Source organism: Phytophthora cinnamomi (assembly GCF_018691715.1).
Source record: "Phytophthora cinnamomi strain GKB4 chromosome Unknown Contig0, whole genome shotgun sequence".
Lineage (NCBI taxonomy): Eukaryota > Oomycota > Peronosporomycetes > Peronosporales > Peronosporaceae > Phytophthora > Phytophthora cinnamomi.
The window spans coordinates 2,641,757-2,660,906 of NW_027150933.1; the positions used below are offsets into that span (position 1 = coordinate 2,641,757).

The 19,150-nt window shown below is 54.3% G+C and overlaps 4 protein-coding genes across 4 annotated transcripts; 3 read left to right on the forward strand and 1 right to left on the reverse strand.

Annotated features, from left to right (window-relative positions):
• Positions 1-6,374: 6,374 nt before the first annotated feature.
• Positions 6,375-6,951, forward strand: IUM83_02049 (uncharacterized protein; the record flags this gene model as incomplete). The annotated part of the gene is made up of 3 exons (XM_067925945.1): positions 6,375-6,421; positions 6,642-6,751; positions 6,854-6,951. The coding sequence occupies 3 exons, from the start codon at positions 6,375-6,377 to the stop codon at positions 6,949-6,951; spliced, it is 255 nt and encodes an 84-aa protein (XP_067800918.1).
• A 496-nt stretch (positions 6,952-7,447) lies between these two features.
• Positions 7,448-9,079, reverse strand: IUM83_02050 (putative xylanase; the record flags this gene model as incomplete). Its single annotated transcript, XM_067925946.1, has 2 exons — positions 7,448-8,734; positions 8,810-9,079. 2 exons carry the CDS (start codon positions 9,077-9,079, stop codon positions 7,448-7,450), a joined length of 1,557 nt encoding a protein of 518 aa, XP_067800828.1.
• A 2,012-nt stretch (positions 9,080-11,091) lies between these two features.
• On the forward strand, positions 11,092-12,565 carry IUM83_02051 (NAD-dependent malic enzyme; the record flags this gene model as incomplete). Its single annotated transcript, XM_067925947.1, has 2 exons — positions 11,092-11,104; positions 11,184-12,565. 2 exons carry the CDS (start codon positions 11,092-11,094, stop codon positions 12,563-12,565), a joined length of 1,395 nt encoding a protein of 464 aa, XP_067800655.1.
• Positions 12,566-14,395: 1,830 nt separating this feature from the next.
• On the forward strand, positions 14,396-16,190 carry IUM83_02052 (Gag-pol fusion protein; the record flags this gene model as incomplete). Its single annotated transcript, XM_067925948.1, has 2 exons — positions 14,396-14,583; positions 15,788-16,190. 2 exons carry the CDS (start codon positions 14,396-14,398, stop codon positions 16,188-16,190), a joined length of 591 nt encoding a protein of 196 aa, XP_067800654.1.
• Between the last annotated feature and the right edge of the window lie 2,960 nt (positions 16,191-19,150).

The following is a 19,150-nucleotide window of genomic DNA, read 5'->3' on the forward strand; positions in this document are numbered from 1 at the left end:
TGGTAGATTCAGGCGCGTCGAACAACTTTGTTCGACTACGAAGCCTGCCGAGACTTGACTTCGAGGAGGTAAATGTACCTCGAAGTCTTCTGGATGTGCGACTGACAACAGGTGCCATCGTGAAGACCGAGAAGCGCGTCGTGAACGTGCGCTTCTCGTACAAACAACGAGTGTTTGTCGAACACTTTATCGTCCTGGACCTGGACGATAAGTTCGACGTGGTAATGGGCATGCCGTGGCTTGCACGGCATGATCCGGTGATAGACTGGAAGAAGCGCACGCTCGTGCGCTTCGGCCGCGACAGCGGAACAGAGAGCGATGGCCCTGTTACCGCAGCGCACGCACCAGCAGGTGCGCGCGGCTCACCAGTCGAGACAGCGCTTAATACTGCTGTCCCAGAGTGTCCAGGAAGTGCGCGAGGGCGCGCACAAGTGAGACCAACGTCGGCAATGCTGCCGGCGTCAGAAGAAAAAGATATACTGGTTCCAGGAACCAATACCCACGTTCAAGCGTGTGGGGGACAGTCCCTGACCCGAAGAGGTCAGGTCGACAACGACGCGTCGGCTCCGGGAGCCGACGCACCCTCGGTCATGAGGGGCCCCGCCAATGAATGGCGTCGAGGTGACGAAGGCGTGTCAACTGAATGGCGTCAAGGTGACGAAGGCGTGTCAACTCCGGGAGTTGACGCTGCAAACAGTGCTGACGGTTGCAAACGTCCCACACTGACGCAATTTGCATGCTGTCGTGCAGCCGGGCTGTACGACGAAGCGCCATGCGATCAAGCCGGGCTTGATATCGCGCGCCCGCAGACAGGGTCTGCCGGCGAAGAGACACATTACCGTGCAGCCGGGCTGCACGAAGGAACATGCGGTCAAGCCGGGCTTGATACCGCGCGCCCGCGGACAGGGTCCGTCGGCGAACAACTGTCCACGGCCGGGCCTAGACCAGAAGGACAACTGTGCGGAGCCGGGCTCCGCACAACAAGAAGACGGCGCATGCGGAGAACGCTGCGCAAGTCTCGGCCCGGGACCGAGACGCAACAAGAACGGTCGGCTGGGCAGACTGAGGCGGTGACGCCGGATGTCGAGACGCTAAGCGTCTTGACGCGCACCGATACTGGATTCCAGTATCGCGAGATGAAACTCGCTAATCCTCCGACGACGGCGTCGGAGTTGATTTCGCTTCCAGCCATGAGCCGGAAGCGCTTCACGCGCGACTTGCACGATGGACGCATTGAGCAAGTCTGCGTTCTTCCCAACAGCAAAAGAACGGAGAGCGAGAGCGAAGAGCTGAGACAGCCCTTTATGGGAAGTACCATTGAGAGTGATGACACTTTCAGTGCGAAGACGAAGCGAGAGCGCTTCGAGGAACAAGGTTGGGACTCGCTGAAGTCGAGTCTCTATTACGAATTATTGAGGGAGTACAAAGACGTACTCCCGGAAGAGATTCCTGCGGAGCTTCCGCAGGATAAGGGTATTCAGCACGAGATTGATCTCGTGCCGGGCACGACGTACTGTGTCACGCGGCAGTGGCCACTGCCGCGAGAGCAAGTAAAAGCAATCGACGACTTCTTTGAAAGTCGTCGCAAAGCTGGACAAGTGCGGGAACCAAAGTCCCCGCACAGTGCTCCGACGTTCTGTGTCAAAAAGCCACAGGGCGGATGGCGCATCGTTCATGCGTATAATAAGCTGAACGATGCGACGGTACCGGCGCAGACGCCGATACCACGAAAAGATGTTATCATCGATTCGATGGCCGGAAGCACCGTTTACAGTGCTCTCTACTTGCGAGATGGATTCTACCAAATCCTAATGCGTGAGAGCGATATCCCTCTCACGGCAGTGAGCACGCCAAGCGGCATGCTCTGGGAATGGCTAATAATGCCACAGGGGCTTAAGAATGCCCCTGCGACTTTCAACAGGTGCGTAACGCACTTGTTGCGCTCGGTGCGCGACTTCGCACCGAGCTATTTCGATGATGTGTTCATCCACAGCCGGGCTGTGGACGGGAAGACCGACGTAGATATGCACAGGGTGCATCTCCGGAAGCTACTTGAGCTTATGCGAAAGCATAAGCTCTACGCGAACCTGAAGAAGTGTATCTTCGGGGCGAGCGAGATACCCGTCCTCGGGTGTCTCGTCGGAAAGAATGGCGTTCGCCCTGACCCGGAAAAGGTCAGAGTGATCAATGAATGGCCAACGCCTTCAAGTGTCAAGGAACTGAGGCAGTTCCTTGGCTTGGCCACGTACTTGTGCAAGTACGTGGAGGATTACGCGGGCAAGATCCGCCCGCTGTCACAGCTTCTTAAGAAGGAAGCTGTGTGGAATTGGACAGCCGATTGCCAAAAGGCATTCGATGCAGTCAAGCGGGGCTTGACTGAGGCGCCGATCTTGGCAGTGGCTGACCAAGATCGTCCATTTCACGTAGTGTGTGACGCATCCGATTTCGCGATCGGATGCGCGTTGATGCAGCACGATCACGAAGGCCGTGATCGTGTCGTCTACTACCAATCGCGTCAGCTGAAGCCAGCTGAGCGCAACTATCCGGTGCATGACAAGGAACTCCTTGCCGTGAAGTACGCACTCGCAAAGTTCCGAGTGTATTTGCTTGGAAGTAGACCATTCGTGGTCTACACCACCACGCTTCACTGCGCACCGCAGTGAAGTCGCCACACATATCACAAAGAATGGCGAGATGGCTCTCATTCTTTGCGGAGTATAACTTCCGGGTCGAATACAAACCCGGAAGATTGAATGTGGTGGCCGACGCGTTATCACGTCGGCCGGACTACGCGGAAGCTGCTTACGTCAATGCCATTGACGTCATGCGATCAAGCAAACCCACATCGTCCCTGTTGGACGACGTGAAGGCCGCGTACGCACACGACGCGGACACGAAGCTCTTGCTGGCATATGGCTCAGAACCTTCTGACAAGGCTCGTCAGAAGCTGCCCAAGCACCTTCGTGCGCGTGCATACAGCTTTCGGGTGCACGACGGATTACTGTTTTATAATGCGGACGACGACAACGCGGATCGCGTTGTCGTGCCGAATGACCATGACCTGCGACTCAGGATCATGTACGAGTATCATGATGCCCCGACTGCGGGACATCTTGGACGTGAGAAGACATACGTCCTTCTCACGCGCGACTTCTACTGGCACCACCAGTATAAGTGGGTGCGCAAGTACATCCGTGCTTGCGAGGTCTGCCAATGCGTAAAGCCTGCGCGAATGGCGCAGGCTCCACTGCAATCACTACCGACTCCGTCGGAGTGTTGGAAGTCCATGTCTTTGGACCTCATCTTTGGTCTTCCCCCGGACAGCGGAGGGAATACCGGTGTTGTGGTCTTCGTCGACCGCTTCAGCAAGAAGGTGCATCTTGTTGCGGTGCCGGCAGAAGTGACCGCGAAGCAGACGGCCCGTCTGTTCGTCGACATGGTGTTCAAACACCATGGCATGCCGACCGACATCGTGTCGGACAGAGACCCGAGCTTCACAGCGCACCTGTGGCAAGAAGTGTTTACACTTCTTGGGAGCCAGCTTTCCATGTCGACTGCGGATCATCCGCAGACGGACGGTCAAACCGAGCGCGTGAATCGCGTGCTCGTCGACATTTTGAAGAGCTACGCTCACTCGTTCCAAAACTGGAGCGAGTGTTTGTCGATGGCGGAATTCGCCATCAACAACTCGGTGCATGCCTCGACCGGGCATACACCGTTTTATGTGAATGCCATGTGGCATCCCCGTCTGTCGATTTTACTCGGAGTGGTGGCTCCCACTTTAAGTGGGGGAGGATCTACGACTGCAACACAGCAGTCGCAAAAAGCCGCTGACACTTGCACAGTGTCAGCCGCGACAACAAGGACCAAGACAACCAGGTCTGCGCCCCGCGCAGACCTTGGCAGGAAGAGCCAACGGTCAGCGCAGTGCGCTGACCCCCAGAACAAGGAAAACGAGTATGTGCAGAGCACAGACTCCACAAGGAACAAGGACCACGGGTCTGCGCAGGGCGCAGACACCGCGAAGAACCACGCAGAGGCCGGGCCTATTGCGGAGAGCGAGCTGAACGAGTTCAGCTCGGATGCGATTGACTTTATCAATAAAAGACAAGCCGTAATTCGGTTTGTCCAGGACACGATTGCAGCTTCTGTGGATAAACAGCTGAACGCCGATAATATTGGCAGGGGCAACACAAATGAATTCAACGTGAATTCATTGGTTTTGTTATCTACTCAAAACCTGCCCAAACATGCAGTTTCGGATTTCGGAGCAAGCAAGCTTGCTCCGCGCTTCATCGGGCCATTCACGGTGATGGCACGCCACGGTAACGCATACACGTTAGACATACCGTCTAGCATGCGGCTCCACCCGACATTTTATGTCGGGCGGTTAAAGCCATACCTCCAGCACGAGCCAAGTGGCTCGTCTGACCCGAAGAGACAAACTCGACAGGGGAAACCCTCTCCAGCGCGTAGTCGCGCTGGAGCAGTTAATACAGTCGGGCCTACAGCTCGACCGGCACGTTCAAGGCGGTCTGGGAGACCGCCAGAGCCGGGACACGAAGGAACAGAGCGGCAACCGCCGCGCTCTGAAAGTACTCCATGACCGTCACTTGGTCGTGCAGCAACACGAGATGAAGGTCAACACGGCGTTGACCATCGGGGCGTGTTTCCACCACCTCCGCCACCGCTGCGAGACGCACGCGGAGAAATTCGCTGGATCGTCCAGCGAATTGTTGATCATAGGAAAACAATCCGAGGTTCGGATTGTTTTCGCATTCGTTGGAGAGGTTTCCCTCCCCAACACGACACGTGGGAACCACGGAACGTCCTGATGGAAGACGTTCCGGACATGGTGAAGGAGTACGAAACCCAACACGCACTACCAGCAAGAAGGTAGTGCGAGCGCTGTAGTAATCTACAACGCCTGACGACTCGCGTGCTAGATAATTAGCACGGAGATCATTGAAGCTTTCAGGTATACATATAGTATACCTGTTGTGGTCGCGGTTGCTACTACGCACCGCCACCTGGACGGACAGTGCGCACGGCGCACGGACACCAGCCTCCAGCGCAACAGCGTGGAGTTGCTAATAATTGCCTCACTTCGAGAAGGCCTCGAAGTGATTTGGCGCTTGTTTACCCGATCACGGTAAGCAACAGAAAATCGCTTAGAGTTGTCGACGCACAGACGCGGACGACATCGAAGAATCGTACACAGACACCGTGTTGTCTGTCCCCGTGGTAGCGGCGCACCTCGCGCTACCGCGCATTGTACACAGCAACAGAGAGTTTACACTCTGTTGCAATGGTGGTCTTCAGCTTGATCGTGCTCATTGCCGATGAGCACGGAAACCCCAGCACAAACAATTGACAAGCAGTCAATATTAATTGACGTGTCGAGACCGACACGTCTAAGCTTAACGGGGGGATGGTGTAACGGGGTTACACACACAAGTGACAACAGTCACTTGTGCATGACAACGGTCACAAGTGACAACTGTCACTTATGGTTTAACAGATAAATATCTGTTAAAGGTTTTAGATACTTCCTCACATTGGTGTAAAGCACACCAATGGATACATTGAAGTGGGCCACCACAATGAGTGGTCCACACCTACCCAAAATATCCTATTGGTAGAAAGCAGCATCCTTCTACCAATTAGAGACGTGCATATTGGCGGGGCTCTGACAGCCAGCCGCTGTCGACCCCTTTCATAGATGATAAACAGTTTTAGCAGATTTAGGAGGAAGATCAATTCACAAACAATACAGTTCTCATTTTACCTTAAACTACCTATTTGGTGTTTTATTTGATTTATATTATACTTGTGGACTCAAGTATAATTAATTCAAATTATTAATAAACTCCTACGCTTCCTCATACACGTAGCGCGACGTGTAAGCTAAAGTAGTGAGCCAAAGTAGTCCCACTACATCGGGGGCCGTTGATACTCGCATCGGTAGTCGTAGGAACACGAACGTACCGAGAGGCGTCGTGATGGTCGTCGCCCTGCGGTTGAGCTCAGCTAGCAAGCAGGCAGGCAGGCGTAGTGGCTCATCGCACGTCAAAGACCGACTTGAACCTGAGCTTCGGCAGCGACCTCAGCAGCTCCCTGGGATCCTTGTTGGGGTAGTGGTGGCGCCGCAGCTTCTTATTCAGCTTGCGAAAGTCGCACACCAACCAGGCGGAGCCGTCCTTCTTCGGAATAACAAAGGCCGGTGACGCCCTGTCCGAAGAAGAGTCTCGCTTCAGCACGCCAATGTCAATGAGCCTCTGAATTTCCTTGCGGAACGCGTCATAGTATGCTCGTGGCACCGGAAACGGTTTGCATGCCACGGGTTCTGCATCAGGTAAGACCGGCAACGCCTAATGTTCTGCGTCCTCGGCGTTCGCGGTCGAGGAGTGCCTTGTTCAAGGTAAATTGCAAAGTGAATTGAAAGTAAGATAGAGTTCGTCGCTCTCTACCCGCTTCCTACTGCTCGCCTAGCTACCTAGCTTGCACAGCGTCCTTGGTCGCGTCCTTGGCTACAGCGAAGTGAGAGTGGCGGCTGATGCATCACATCTGACATCTGGAATCCCACACAGATGCTCATCATCTGGGGGGGGGGGGGGGTAAGCTTTTGGTCTGCGACCCAGAACACCTAAGGCCGGCGCTTCATTGTCCCCATCGACGGGTAATCAACGTCGTCGACGGGTGTTCCGGCGTCGGCGGCGGGATTGCGCGGATACCATCGCGTTTACATCTGGTTCGTCGGCATGTGCAGTACAATATCGGTCGAGTAGTACTGGGACGTCCGCTTGCAACGCTGAGTAAGGCTCCCACGTGTTGTGTGTTTTCTTACGTGCAGTATGCTACGAAGAGGAACAACTTCAGACATTCTTGGATCCCTTTATGATCACCGAGAACGTGGGTATTGATCCTGGAATCTCGCCTCGAACCAACTGATTCGCGCATTTACATGCCGGATCCTGGAAATTATACGCAGTAGCCATGTTGGAGGGATAAGTTGATTAACCATCTACACAAACAAAATATATGTCGAAGGTTGCTTCGCCTTATGGTCGAACCATCCGCGCCACGATCAATACCGCCCTTCCACCTTGCTACGAGATGTCTAGCTTAAGCTCAGTTCCGGTTTGTAGACACCGTCGTACGCTTCGTCCGTGCTCAAATGTTGTGCAGCTCGTACGTTGGCACCGTCAAGTTGAACGCAGACATCTCGCTCACGCTCGTTTTGTTGAGACGCAGCAAGTCGTGCCTGCAAACGTTCGTCCTCATCACGATCACCTCACCCAAGTGCACGACTATTTTCTAGAAAACCGCAGCCATTTATCGTTAACGCAATTTACTTTAAACTCAACAAACTTGCGGGCACTAAAGAAGAGCAATTGCACAGAATCTAGCAGCCTTCGTAGTGTAACCAAGCAATACCACACACTCTCTACTTGCGCAGTCGGCTGGCGCAGGACTTTTTAGCGCCCGGCGTTTGCGCACCGCTGCCAGCAGTGTTCTCCGTGGCACCGGTGCTGCTGCTCTGGGTAGTAGTGTCCGAGTTGCCGCTGCTCTGGGTGGTTGTGTCCGAGTTGCTGCTGCTCTGGGTGGTAGTGTCCGAGTTGCCGCTGTTAGTCGTGCTGGTCGGTTCGGCGTCGCCACTGCTCGTCGGTGAAGCGTTGCCACTGCTCTCCGTGCTCGTGGTTGAAGGGTAGCCACTGCTCTCCGTGGTCGACGGTTCAGAACCAGTGGAGCTGCTCGTCGTGCTCTGCGTTTCAGAGGCGCTGCTGCCCGTGGTCTGGGTGGCACCGCTGGACGTGTCCGCGTCGCCTCCCACGCTGGCGCTGGCGGCGCTGCTGTGAGATTGGGTGGGCGTGCCGCTGCTCGAAGACGCCGTGCTGCTGCTGCTCGACGAGCCCCAGCCTGCGGCAATGCCGTCGTAGGCACGCTTGCGCACCAGCGCGGTGCCCTTGCCGGCCGGCTGGTACCACGGCAGCGGGGCCGCGTTCTCCAGCCACGTGTACGTGTCGTCAAAGTCCCAGATCGTGACGCCGACGCACTCTTTCACCTGCTGGCAGGCGGCCACAGTGTCCGTGTAGACCGTCACCTGCTTCTCCTGCTCGTCTTCCGACGGCGAGGTCGAGCTCGTCTTGACGTCCAGCTCCGTGAAGGCGACGTCCAGACCCAGAGCGGTGAAGCGCTCCAAGTTGGTCACCATGTCCTTGGTCGTGGCCGTGTCCGAGTAGCTCGAGTGCGACTGGAAGCCCACGCCGTCGATTCCAATGTTCGCATCGAGCAGCAGCGTCTGGATCATGTTCATCACGGCCGTCGACTTGGCGTTCACCGTGTTGGTGTTGTAGTCGTTGTAGTAGAGCTTGGTCTTGAGGCCGAGCGACTTCTTCACCTGGTTGGCCGTCTTGAACGCCGTCACGATGTAGTCCGTCCCCGTCGTGGTGTACCAAAAGGACTTGCGGTACGAGGCGTCGTCGCCCATGACCTCGTTGGCGACGTCCCAGGCGTAGCACGAGTCTCCGTAGTGCGTCATGACCTTCGTGATGTGGTTCTCCAGAGCGCTGAGCATCTCGGTCTTGCTGAGACTCTGCACCCAGGAAGGAACCTGCTGGTGCCACAGCAGCGTGTGACAGCGCACCTGGGCGCCCATTTCCTTTGCAACGGACACAATGGCGTCTCCCTTCGTGTACGTGAAGGTGTTCTGCGTCGCTTCGGTGGCGTCCCACTGCAGTCAAAAGAATGGTCCACATCAGTAACGGCTAATCTACAGTACGTCCACAATGGGAGGGTGCGCATATACCTTCATCGAGTTGCCTGGGGTGAGCATGCCGAACTCGCTGCTGTTCTTGAGCGCCGCCAGGTAGTACGTGTCGCTTAGCTCGCCGTTGTCCGTGGCCGTGCCCATGTACTTGCCCTGCGCCTTGGCCAGCTCGTGCAAACCCTTGGTGCCCGTGTACGTGGAGGTGAGCAGCGCGCCATTGGCTACCGCGAGCGACAGCCCCACAGCGGTCAAAGGCAGGAACAGCTTCATCGTCGTTTTGGTCTGCACAGCAAAAGCAGGAATGACCATGGCGGGCGGGCACGAGCTCCATTCGCACAGAGTCAATGACACCACCGACGCCACATGGTTGGGTGGAGCCGCTAGAAACGGGGGGCAGACCACCTGCCAGGTGTGGGCGAATGAGCCTGCTCTCCACTGTTGTACACTGTAACGTTGTCATGGAGGCTCACAACCGATCAAAGCGCCCCCGTACACGAAGGCTAATACATGTACTGTAAAGCTGAAGTACATGTAGGTGAGGGCGTACACATAGGAGTAGCGTGGGCATGGGAGGTAAAGTATAAGAGGCCTTAGCTGGTGTCGTCGCGGAAGTCAAAGTGCTCACTGCAGCTGGTTTCGCCGCAAGCAAGAGCTGGTCCGATGTAAAAGCTGGGGGTTTGCGTGGCGCGACTCCAGTGCAGTTACATAATGCACAATCCATCGAACCATCTGTCAGATGGATAGACTGGAAGTCCAAGGCGGAACTTCAGAGTTTGAAGTTCAGGTTCGGAACAGTGTAACTGAATGTGGATGCCAAGGTTAATAATGAAGACGTGAATACATGTCCCGGAGAACAGGTTAGGTAGGAAGTGAAACTAGGCGCCACACAGACAAGCATATGCAATAGGTGTAGCCCGCGGACACAGGGCATCCGGGACACGCTTCAGACACAACGCGCAGCCACATGATTTGGTTCAGTTTCCGCCAGGCGGTGTGTTTTCTTCTGTGCAGTCTGCTACGAAGTGATGTAATCCGACCAAACACTTGAGCACTCTTCAAACACAGACAATTTCTTGATCGTTAGCTACTGTAGGCTAAAAGACTGAAACGAAGCCTCACCATGAAACGAAGTCTCAGCATAAAACGAAAACTCTTCAACCGCAACTAGATCATCGAGAACGTGAATTTGGTCTTGGATTCTCGACTCGGGACTGACTTCAAAGGCGTTTAGCCGAACCACACAGCACGGTAAATTGACATGCATACTCGATGACAATTTCAGGTACTGCACAAGGTTGATTAGATTGTCTCTGGAATTCATAGCTGTTCATGCCTTGGATCGGCCCTCTTGGTTTTCCGGCATCATCCAAATTACGTTTGAGCTCTTTGCCCGATACCACGATATCAAAGTTTATAGCAGCCAATGGGGCACACTTCTCGTAATGTATGAAAGTTCTCAGACGTCAGGGACGTTGCACTGAAAGCTTCGCCGCGCAATGCTGCTTGGTGCTGCTGCTACATCTCAAGTTAAAGTGCATTCCTTTACTACAATCTATTTTCATGTTAGGCGTTGACAAACAATGTAGCAATATAGAGGAAACATGCAACAGACACGCTGGAGGCGTGGATATGGCGACAAACGGACATCACAAATAGTAGCAAACAAAATACATGGGCCAAGCACTGATCAACAAGTCCTGGGCAGCTCTCAGTCACTAATTCGCTTCCAACGACAACAACCTCCAAGTTCGATCACCGCAGCATCAATGGCCCCGCTACAGAACTCTACTGATCCACCACACCTGTCAATTGTACTGGTAGTTAACAGACCTGCTCAGTTAATTTAATGCCCAACGACACCAAAGACCAAAACGAAGAAAACGAAGAGGAGGAAGACGCCTCAAGTAAAGCAACCCCAGATATTTCTGAAGACACTACGCCCGACATTTATATTCAGAATCTGAAGAAATTCAAGGCGCCGGTGAAGACAGGTCTCAAGGGCATCAATATTATTCATGACCCGTTGTACAACAAGGGGTCAGGCTTCCTGCACGTCAAACGTGACCGTCTTGGTATGTCACATTCAAGAGGATACGGCCCTAATCTTGAGGAGGAAGTTTTCATAGTATCTTTTCCTACTTCTGTGTGTTTCGATAGGTATCAGAGGACTAGTTCCACCTCGACGACTGACAGTTGAGACCGAACTAGACAAAATGTACGCCATCTTTTCCAAATAGGAGGAGCCACTCAGGAAGAGCCGATTCCTCACAGACCTTCACGACCGAAACGAGACGCTGTACTTTCGTCTCGTGATCAAACACATGAAAGAAATGGGTAAGCCCACTAGCTTTCTGTCCCTCGCAATGAGAACCCCGCCTAACCTCTCTGATCTGCGGTATTTGTCTCCTACCAGCCCCCATCGTGTACACGCCGACGGTGGGTCTGGTGTGTCAGAAGTTCGGATACCTGTTCCGCCGTCCTCGAGGCATGTTCTTCAGCACACACGACCGCGGCCAGTTCGGCGCCATGGTGCACAACTGGCCCTGCGACGACGTCGAGGTGATCGTGGTCACGGACGGCAGCCGCATCCTGGGTCTGGGCGACCTGGGCGCGAACGGCATGGGCATACCCATCGGCAAGCTGGCGCTGTACACGGCTGCGGGCGGCATCGACCCGCGCAAGGTGCTCCCGGTGATGCTAGACACGGGCACCAACAACCAAAAGCTGCTGGAGGACCCGTACTACCTGGGCGTGCAGCACCCGCGTGTCACCGGCCAGGCCTTCTGGTCCATGGTGGACGAGTTCATGGGCGCCGTGCGCTCTCGCTGGCCGAAGGTGCTGGTACAGTTCGAGGACTTTTCGAGCGACCACGCCGCGGACGTGCTGAACGCGTACCGACTGAAGCACTTGTGCTTCAACGACGACATCCAGGGCACGGGCACCACGGTGCTGGCCGGCGTGTTGTGCGCGTGCGACCGGGTGCAGATCCCGCTCAAGGACCAGCGCATCGTCATTCTCGGCGCCGGCAGTGCCGGTCTGGGCGTGGCGGCTACGCTCCTTCAGGGCATGGTGCGCGAGGGCATGACAGCCGAGGAGGCTCGCGATCGTTTCTACCTGCTGGACCAGTTCGGGCTCATGGGCGACGGCCGCAAGGGGCTCAACTCGGCGCAGCAGTTCTTCTCGCGCAGAGGCGACCTCGTAGACAAGACGCAGCTTCTGGACGTGATCAAGCACGTGAAGCCCACGCTGCTCATGGGTCTCAGCGGTGCCGCCGGAGCTTTCACACAGGAGGCGGTGGAGGAGATGGCCCAGCACACGGAGCACCCGATCGTGTTCCCGCTGTCGAACCCCACGTCCGTGGCCGAGTGCACGGCGCAACAGGCCTACGAGTGGACCAAGGCCAAGTGCGTGTTCGCGAGCGGCAGTCCGTTCCCGCCCGTCGTGTACGAAGGTGCGGAGTATCACATCAGCCAGTGCAACAACATGTTCGTCTTCCCGGGCGTGGGCCTGGCGGCGTCGGTCATCCAGGCGACGCGCGTGACGGACGGCATGCTGTACTCGGCGGCCAAGGCACTGTCGCAGTGCCTGAGCGCGGAGGAGATCGCGAACGGCCAGGTGTTCCCGTCGGTGGAGAATATCCGCGATGTCTCGCTGAAGGTGGCCACGGCCGTGTGCGAGGCTGCGTTCGAGGAGGGCGTGGCCGGTTTCCTGCCGACGATCTGCCACGAGGCGACGCTGGAGAACTACGTTGCATCCAAGATGTATTACCCTTCGTACCACACACTGGTAGAGTAGGCATATAATACAATGCAAGACGATCCGAAAAATTGTTTACAGTACTGACTGACAATCAGTGACTGTATTTGCAAAACCGATGGCCACAAGATGGGATACTTTTTTTTAGTGGTTTGAGCAGTACAGTACCAGCACCAATGTACCGAATGGAGTTTTGTTTTGAAATATTCGGCTACTTGGGTCGCTGGTCTCGTTCCCGGGTCCGAAAAGGTGAGTTCGGAGCAAGGATACTAGCCGTTCAATGAACTCTTAGGCGTTGAGGTATTCGCTGCGAAAGCAAGATGTGCGAGCGTGCAGAATAGCCCAACCGCAAAGAACTGGTAAAGCAGCATACGTTCTCGACGCTTGCAGCTACTGCGAGGTACTCGACTACTTGAAGTCGAAAAATGAGGACGAGTGCTGTGTGTATTCTAGAATTGTGCCTCAGCGTAGTGCAGATACGAATTTACATTGATAGCGTTAGGATTGTACAAGCGCATCTAGACAACGCGACTGTTTATACTGTATTCGGATTCGTCAAGGAGGCACTTTCCAATCATAAGTTATGATTGTCTAAAGATAAAAAATGGAATATCACTGTCAAATTCTTTTATCTTTAGACAAGTGGTATTTATTAAATCATATTAAAATACATGTACTGCAGGCTCAACATTATTTCGAGGCGCTGGGGGAACGATTTTGAGCATCAGTTTCCGATACGAACAGCGTCATAGTTCAAGAAATGTTTAGGGTGAAGATCTTGGCACTAAACAGCGCCAGTATCCACAGATGGTTACACTGCAATAAGAAGTGGCTCTTTTCCGCGAACAGTTGATGTTGTAGCTGGTGCTACACTGTGCTTCTCATCGGGGGTAGTGCCCAACGACAAGCACAGCGGAAACAGTGCAACAGACGACGGTCGTTGCCAACCGACGAAGGAGTTAGTAACTTCTCTAGCGAAAGGACGTAGAGCAACAGGGTTTAGCGAGGCTAACAGCTCTAGTATATTCACTTCTACATTTCGATCGAGAGCGACAAACAACAGTATATTAGTGCCAGATCAATTCATTACATTTCTCAATTTTCGGAAGAATTTATTTTGGTTCGTATACCGACCTGATCTTGTTCACGATCAGGAATGCGGATCAGGCATGTGAACTGATCGATTTGACGGTGAAGCAAGTGTGTATTGGGGAAGTTGCTGCATTATAGGAACGTGCTAGTAGCTACCGAACAATATCTATAGTGTGACAGTGGCGCTTGAACCAGTGGCGGTGTCGGAGGGAGTCACCTCCTCAGCCATCTCCTCGTCGGTAGGAATGTGGATGGCTCCAGGAAGCTGGATTACTTCGCTAGCAACTCGTCGGGAACGGCCACGACCACGAGGAACGTTAGCAAAACGACGCACATACTCGTGTGAGATCGTCTTAATCACAGTGACGAATGTCGCCACAGAGGGATGAGGCGCTGGGAACCTACTACTTAACTCGCGGTTAAACCGCTCGAGCAGCATGTTAATACCTTTTCAACTTCAAAGTGGCAGATTAAAAGTTCAAAACGTCAAAATGTAAGTTCAAAACGACACAAACAGGTAAAACTGATAATATTGTGTGGGCAATTATGAAGGGGTATACTTTAGTAAGGTTTGGCTTAGCGGCAAGAACTCGCGCCAAAACTACTGGACAGCAGCAACACCAACGCTTTCTTCGCGTCCCTCCAACTCATTTCCCATTTTTCAGCGTCGTTATTGTTGCGGATAACGCCCCCTGCCATGCCAACGTCGAAGACGTCGACTTTAAGGAGGAGGCGTTCTTGAAGGCCAAGCTGCTGCGCCTAGGGCCATACTCGCCCATGTTAAACCCGATCGAGAATTGCTTCTCGACCTTCAAGGCGATGGTCAAGCGAGTTTTGGCCCGCCACCGCCAAGCTATCCTCGAAGTCCCTCCGCATCGCACCATCAAGGAGCACCGGAAGCAGTACTTGCTGCTGGCGGCGGATCTGCTATTGGAAGAAGCTATTACCCCGGGTCGTTGCCACAGGTGCGCGCTGCATACCATAAAGTTCCATGCAGGTGCTATACAGCTGAAGGACATGCCTGTAGGCCAATAGGTAACGCAATATAAAGTGTGTCGTCGGTTCTTTTTTATTTTGTGTCGTTTTGAACTCACATTTTGACGTTTTGAACTTGAAGTTTGCCACTTTGAAGTTGAAAAGGTGTAGTACTTTGCGAAAGAGGCTCCGAGTCCCCCCTCATACCCCCACTTTGCAAAGATGTAGCAGATCAAGAAAATATATCATAATTGCTCCGGAAATATACACACTCAAAAGGAGTTTAGGATAGCTAAATTTAGTTTATAGCTGGACTATTTTGTAGTTTGTAACAACCAAAACTGGTAACCTCGACTTTATTCGGACGGTTAACAATACAGTTTTAATTATAATTTAAAGAGGAAATGTTGCGGTAGTGCATCTACCTTACACCTGGCTTGTTGTTTGTGTAGCTCGGGGCGACCGAATTGTACTTATACAGTCTATTGCGGACTCAAATCGAGGTGATTTTCGGCGTTATGTAGAGACACAGAAACACAGGGTGGGCGACATCGTGCGAAGAGGCCTCAAAGAGACCGTTCGCAACCGGAGTAAAGCGGAGATCTGCAATGGTCGGCGCGTGGGCCGGAGTAGCTGTACTGCGAAGTAGGTATTGTCTATTTACCGAAGCTTTGCCCGCCATGAGCGAACCGAAATTGGCGAGGAGCCTACTTGTCGAGGGCTTCCCATTGTATTTCAACCCTCCCGAAAAGCCTGACGTAAAGTCCGATCCGTATACGACCCAGAAAATAAATAACCGTTAAGACAGTGTGCTGCGGAGTGATGCAGACCCAAAAGACTTTCATAAAATTCGTAATGGCAGTTGCAGCCAAAGGAGCAATTTTGACGGCAACCACGGCCAAGGGCAAAGCTACCACCACCGTGGCAACGAGAACACGATGGTCGCCATGAAAGAAAGACTGTCGGAAATGGCATCCATGGTACAGTCAATAAAAAACGGCAAGACGAAGAATTTGCTGCCATGAAGTTCTACAGTGCCGAGTCAAGTGACACGCTCGCTGTAATGACCACGCTGGAAAACAGTGAAAAAACAAAACGATCCGCAGACCCATGCATGGAGGTTACGGTGAAGATTGGAGGGACTCAAGTGAGGGGACTTCTGGACACGGGGTGCACCACGTCCGCTATTGACAGGCCGACGGTGGACAAGTTGGGCTTGGACGTCGCCCTGTCGGAGGAGTCGGCGTTGAATCGCAAGGCAGATGGCTCGACAGGAATGACGACGCACCGCGCTTCTGCGGCACTCAGACTTTTGGACTTCTCGCACACGCGAGTTTGCATGCAGGACTTTCGCGTAGCGAAGACGCTGCTGTTCCCGATCATACTGGACCGCGACTTCATGCGAGACCAGAAGATGATACTCAAGTTCGAGACTGGTGTCATCGAGTGGGACGGCATCACCAGCTCGATGAAGAATGGCAAAGGCACCGCACGTGTGTCTACTCACACTGCCGTCCTTCAAGCCGACACCGAGTGCCGCGCTGAGATCCAGGTGGAGGACCACCTTCCGACGCCGCTAGAGGGGATGACGACTTGACCCCGGAGAAACTCGAGTCGATACTGCAGCCGATTCACGAATTCAAAGAGGTATTTTCAGGCAAGATGGGAACAATGAAGCGCTGGCCTTAGGTGTTCTGGGTCGCAGACCAAAAGCTTACCCCCCCCCCCCCAGATGATGAGCATCTGTGTGAGATTCCAGATGTCAGATGTGATGCATCAGCCGCCACTCTCACTTCGCTGTAGCCAAGGACGCGACCAAGGACGCTGTGCAAGCTAGGTAGCTAGGCGAGCAGTAGGGAGCCGCAGAGAGCGACGAACTCTATCTTACTTTCAATTCACTTTGCAATTTACCTTGAACAAGGCACTCCTCGACCGCGAACGCCGAGGACGCAGAACAAAGCTAGCTTTAGTACTGTGTACTAATTGCTGGGTCGCGCTGCACAAGCTGACTCTTCGCTGTGCAAGCCGACTCTTCGCTGTGCAAGCCGAGTCTTCGCTGTGTAAGCGGAAACCTCGCTGTGCAAGCCAACACCTCGCTGTGCAAGCCAACGCATTGCTTTGCAAGTGAGCGCTAGACGCTTCAGCTGTTCACCGTTTAGCCAGCTCATCACGGATGGCTGGCTTCACGATGGAAGAACAAGTAGCGCCACCCGCTGGGGACTTTGACCCGAACGCCCAAGACGCTGACACTGCTGCCCCCGGAGCCCTTCCGCCGACGGCTGTGCCCGCCAACCTGGAAGAACCCGATGCTACCACCCAACGCGGCTCAAATGCTCGACGAACTAGCCTACGGGTTCTACATGCTGCATCCGGTGGCCCCTTCGCCACGCCGCGCCGCGAATATGGCGGTGAGGATGATGTAGACATGGAAGATGTCAGTGGTGATAACACGCGCTCTAGGTCGGAACAAGACCGGGCGATTTTATCGGAGCTGGGCAAGCGTGTGCAAACGATGCCAACTCTGCCAAAGCCGCCAACGTTCCGAGAGTCTACGGCGTTGGAAAAGCAGCGCTTCATGAAGGACTATGAGGCCTACTGCCGACAACTATCGGCCTTGGAGACGGCGTTCTTCCGCCCCTTTCGAATGCCCGTCGGAGCCTGTGTTGAAGATGAGCGTCGGCGACTGATTGCGATGTTTGACATCTGCAAATCGCCCGACGACATCACAGAGAAGGACTGGATCGATTACTTTTGGGAGGGTCGGATCGTGGGCGAGCTGGATTTCGACAAGGTGAAGGCTCTGATGAAGGAGAAGCTCCGCATGGACGTGAGCCTAACCGATGCTGACTCTCGTGTGTCCAAGTTGGTACACGAAATGTACCAAGTATTGGAACAAGCGGTTAGTCAAGGGCGAGCCGAAGAAGATTGTGAACTACCTCATCAACACCCTCTCACCGGAGGAGTTTCGACGAACAATCAAGAATGAGATGGCGCGCGAGGGGGACAAGCCCCTCTACAAGGACGTGGTAGCCTTCATCAAGTGGCTTCGGGCCAGCTGAAAGGAGTACTTGCGATGGGAGCCGGCGAATGCCAAGAAACCGCAGCCTGCGCCGTCGGGAGAAAACACGGTGATAGTAAAATACCGGCCGCGAAAGGGGCTTCAGCGAGACCGAACACCAGCGGGGTGCCTGGCGCAAGCGGGAAGCGGACATGCTTGAAATGTCACAGCACTGCCCATCGTGTGAAGGACTGCCCCCAAGCGAACCCCGGAGAAGCTGAGACTCTTCTTCGCGAATGGCGTGAGAAATGTACTGTCGCCCAGACGGCCACTCGCACGGCTCCGCCAGCCCAAGGTGTTAAAGCTCTTCAGCTGTCGGACGGGTCGAAGGACACTGGCAGTACTTGTCAGGTGATGATTGAAGATGTCCTGGAGCTGGACAGAGTGTTGTTGGACTCTGGAGCTGATGTGAACGTTGCTAGCCGCTCCTTGGTCGCACATCTGGAGAGAAACGGTGTTTCGGTACGAGTGGAGACGTGTTCGCCGAGATCGTTGTCCATGTTCGATGGCAAGACGCTCACGGTGATGCAGAAGGCCTGGTTCGACACGATCAAGATTTACACCAGTGCTGGACCGCTGCTGATACGACGTACCCCAGCTTGGATCTTTGGGGACGACGCCGAGCCGCTGACCATGATGCTGTCCCGCCCCGTAATGGAGCGGCTTGGCTACTCAGTTGATGCTATTCTCGCTAAAGCTTACGGTACCAGGCCTGAATGGGATCTGCAGGACCTCGCAACCGAGGAGGGTGCAGTGAAGGCTCTTCAAGATGACAGTCGTGGTCAGCAGGGGATTGATGAGCGTTTGCGGACGGCCACTCCAGAAGCCGGCCCTCTAGAAGCTGATGAAATGGTGACAAGATTGTTGGGGGAACGAGTCCAAGAGGCAACCGATGCGGGACTTGCCGAGCCTCTTGTGACCCAACTGCGAGAACTGCTCGTCGAGTACAGAGACGTCTTTCGAGTGAGCTTCGGACAGGATCCACCCATCCGAGTCGAACCTCTCCGTGTTCGGGTGCGAGATGGAGCGACGCCGGTGCGGATCAGCGCTCGACGTTACCCGCCGGCTCACATGCAGTACTTGGACCAGCATGTGGACGAGCTCTTAGCGAGTGGGCTAGCGTACACGAATCCGAGCAACAGATGGGCATCTCCTCCTCGAATTGTGGCCAAGCAAGAGCCTGGGACCTATCGAATGACTGTGGATACCCGGACGGTGAACGAGTGAACCGATCCAATCCAGTGGCCAATGCCAGTGCTGGAGTCGGCGTTGGGACTGCTGGAGAAGTCGACCTGCTACTTCACACTCGACTGGTTTCGCGGTTACTGGCAGTTGCCCCTGCACCGCGACTCTCAAGAGATGTTCTCCATCATGACCCACCGTGGAATTATCACGCCCACCCGAGTCCTGATGGGAGGTACGGACGCCGTGGCTTACTGCCAGCACGTGGTGGAGGAAGTCTTCAGACCCCTTCTGTACCAAGATGTCCTAGCTTGGCT